Below are 518 nucleotides of genomic sequence, written 5' to 3' on the forward strand. Positions count from 1 at the left end.
TATTTTCCACTATTTGTGTAGTCTTTGTGTACCCTGCCGATAAGGATTCGGTGCTTCTCGTGAACCAAGATGACTACAACAATTGCAACACGGATCATCCTCTACAAAAATACGACGGCGGCCACACAGTCTACACGTTCGAGAAATCCGGGCCCCACTACTTCATAAGTGGGACCAATGACAACTGCCAAAAGAATGAGAAGGTTGTTGTGGTTGTCTTGGCCGAGAGGGGCAACCGCACAGACTCATCAGCTCCCACGCCCTCTCCCTCCGCCGACACGCCGCCATCTCCCGCCCCCGCTAGCCAAGGCTTCCCGTCCCCGCCCTCGCCCTCGGGGACCGTCGAGATTAACCCGGTGCCGGCGCCTTTCAGTGAGCCTCCACCCCCAAGTGGTGCTGCTTCTGTCCACATGAGCCTTTTGGGCTGCATTGGTGCACTTGTTGCTGCTTCATCACTTGTATTCTAGTAATTCTAATTGGATTGACAAAAGTTTCTTCTTCTTTTTTTTTTTTTTTTT

At 51.7% G+C, this 518-nt stretch overlaps 1 protein-coding gene across 1 annotated transcript; it reads left to right on the forward strand.

The window, feature by feature from the left end:
• Positions 1-23: 23 nt before the first annotated feature.
• Positions 24-512, forward strand: LOC112093890 (early nodulin-like protein 3; the record flags this gene model as incomplete). Its single annotated transcript, XM_024173367.1, has 1 exon — positions 24-512. A coding segment is annotated over one exon (444 nt), but the record flags the coding sequence as incomplete, so codon positions are not given.
• Positions 513-518: the final 6 nt, after the last annotated feature.

Source organism: Morus notabilis, unplaced genomic scaffold, assembly GCF_000414095.1.
Source record: "Morus notabilis unplaced genomic scaffold, ASM41409v2 Scaffold9831, whole genome shotgun sequence".
Lineage (NCBI taxonomy): Eukaryota > Viridiplantae > Streptophyta > Magnoliopsida > Rosales > Moraceae > Morus > Morus notabilis.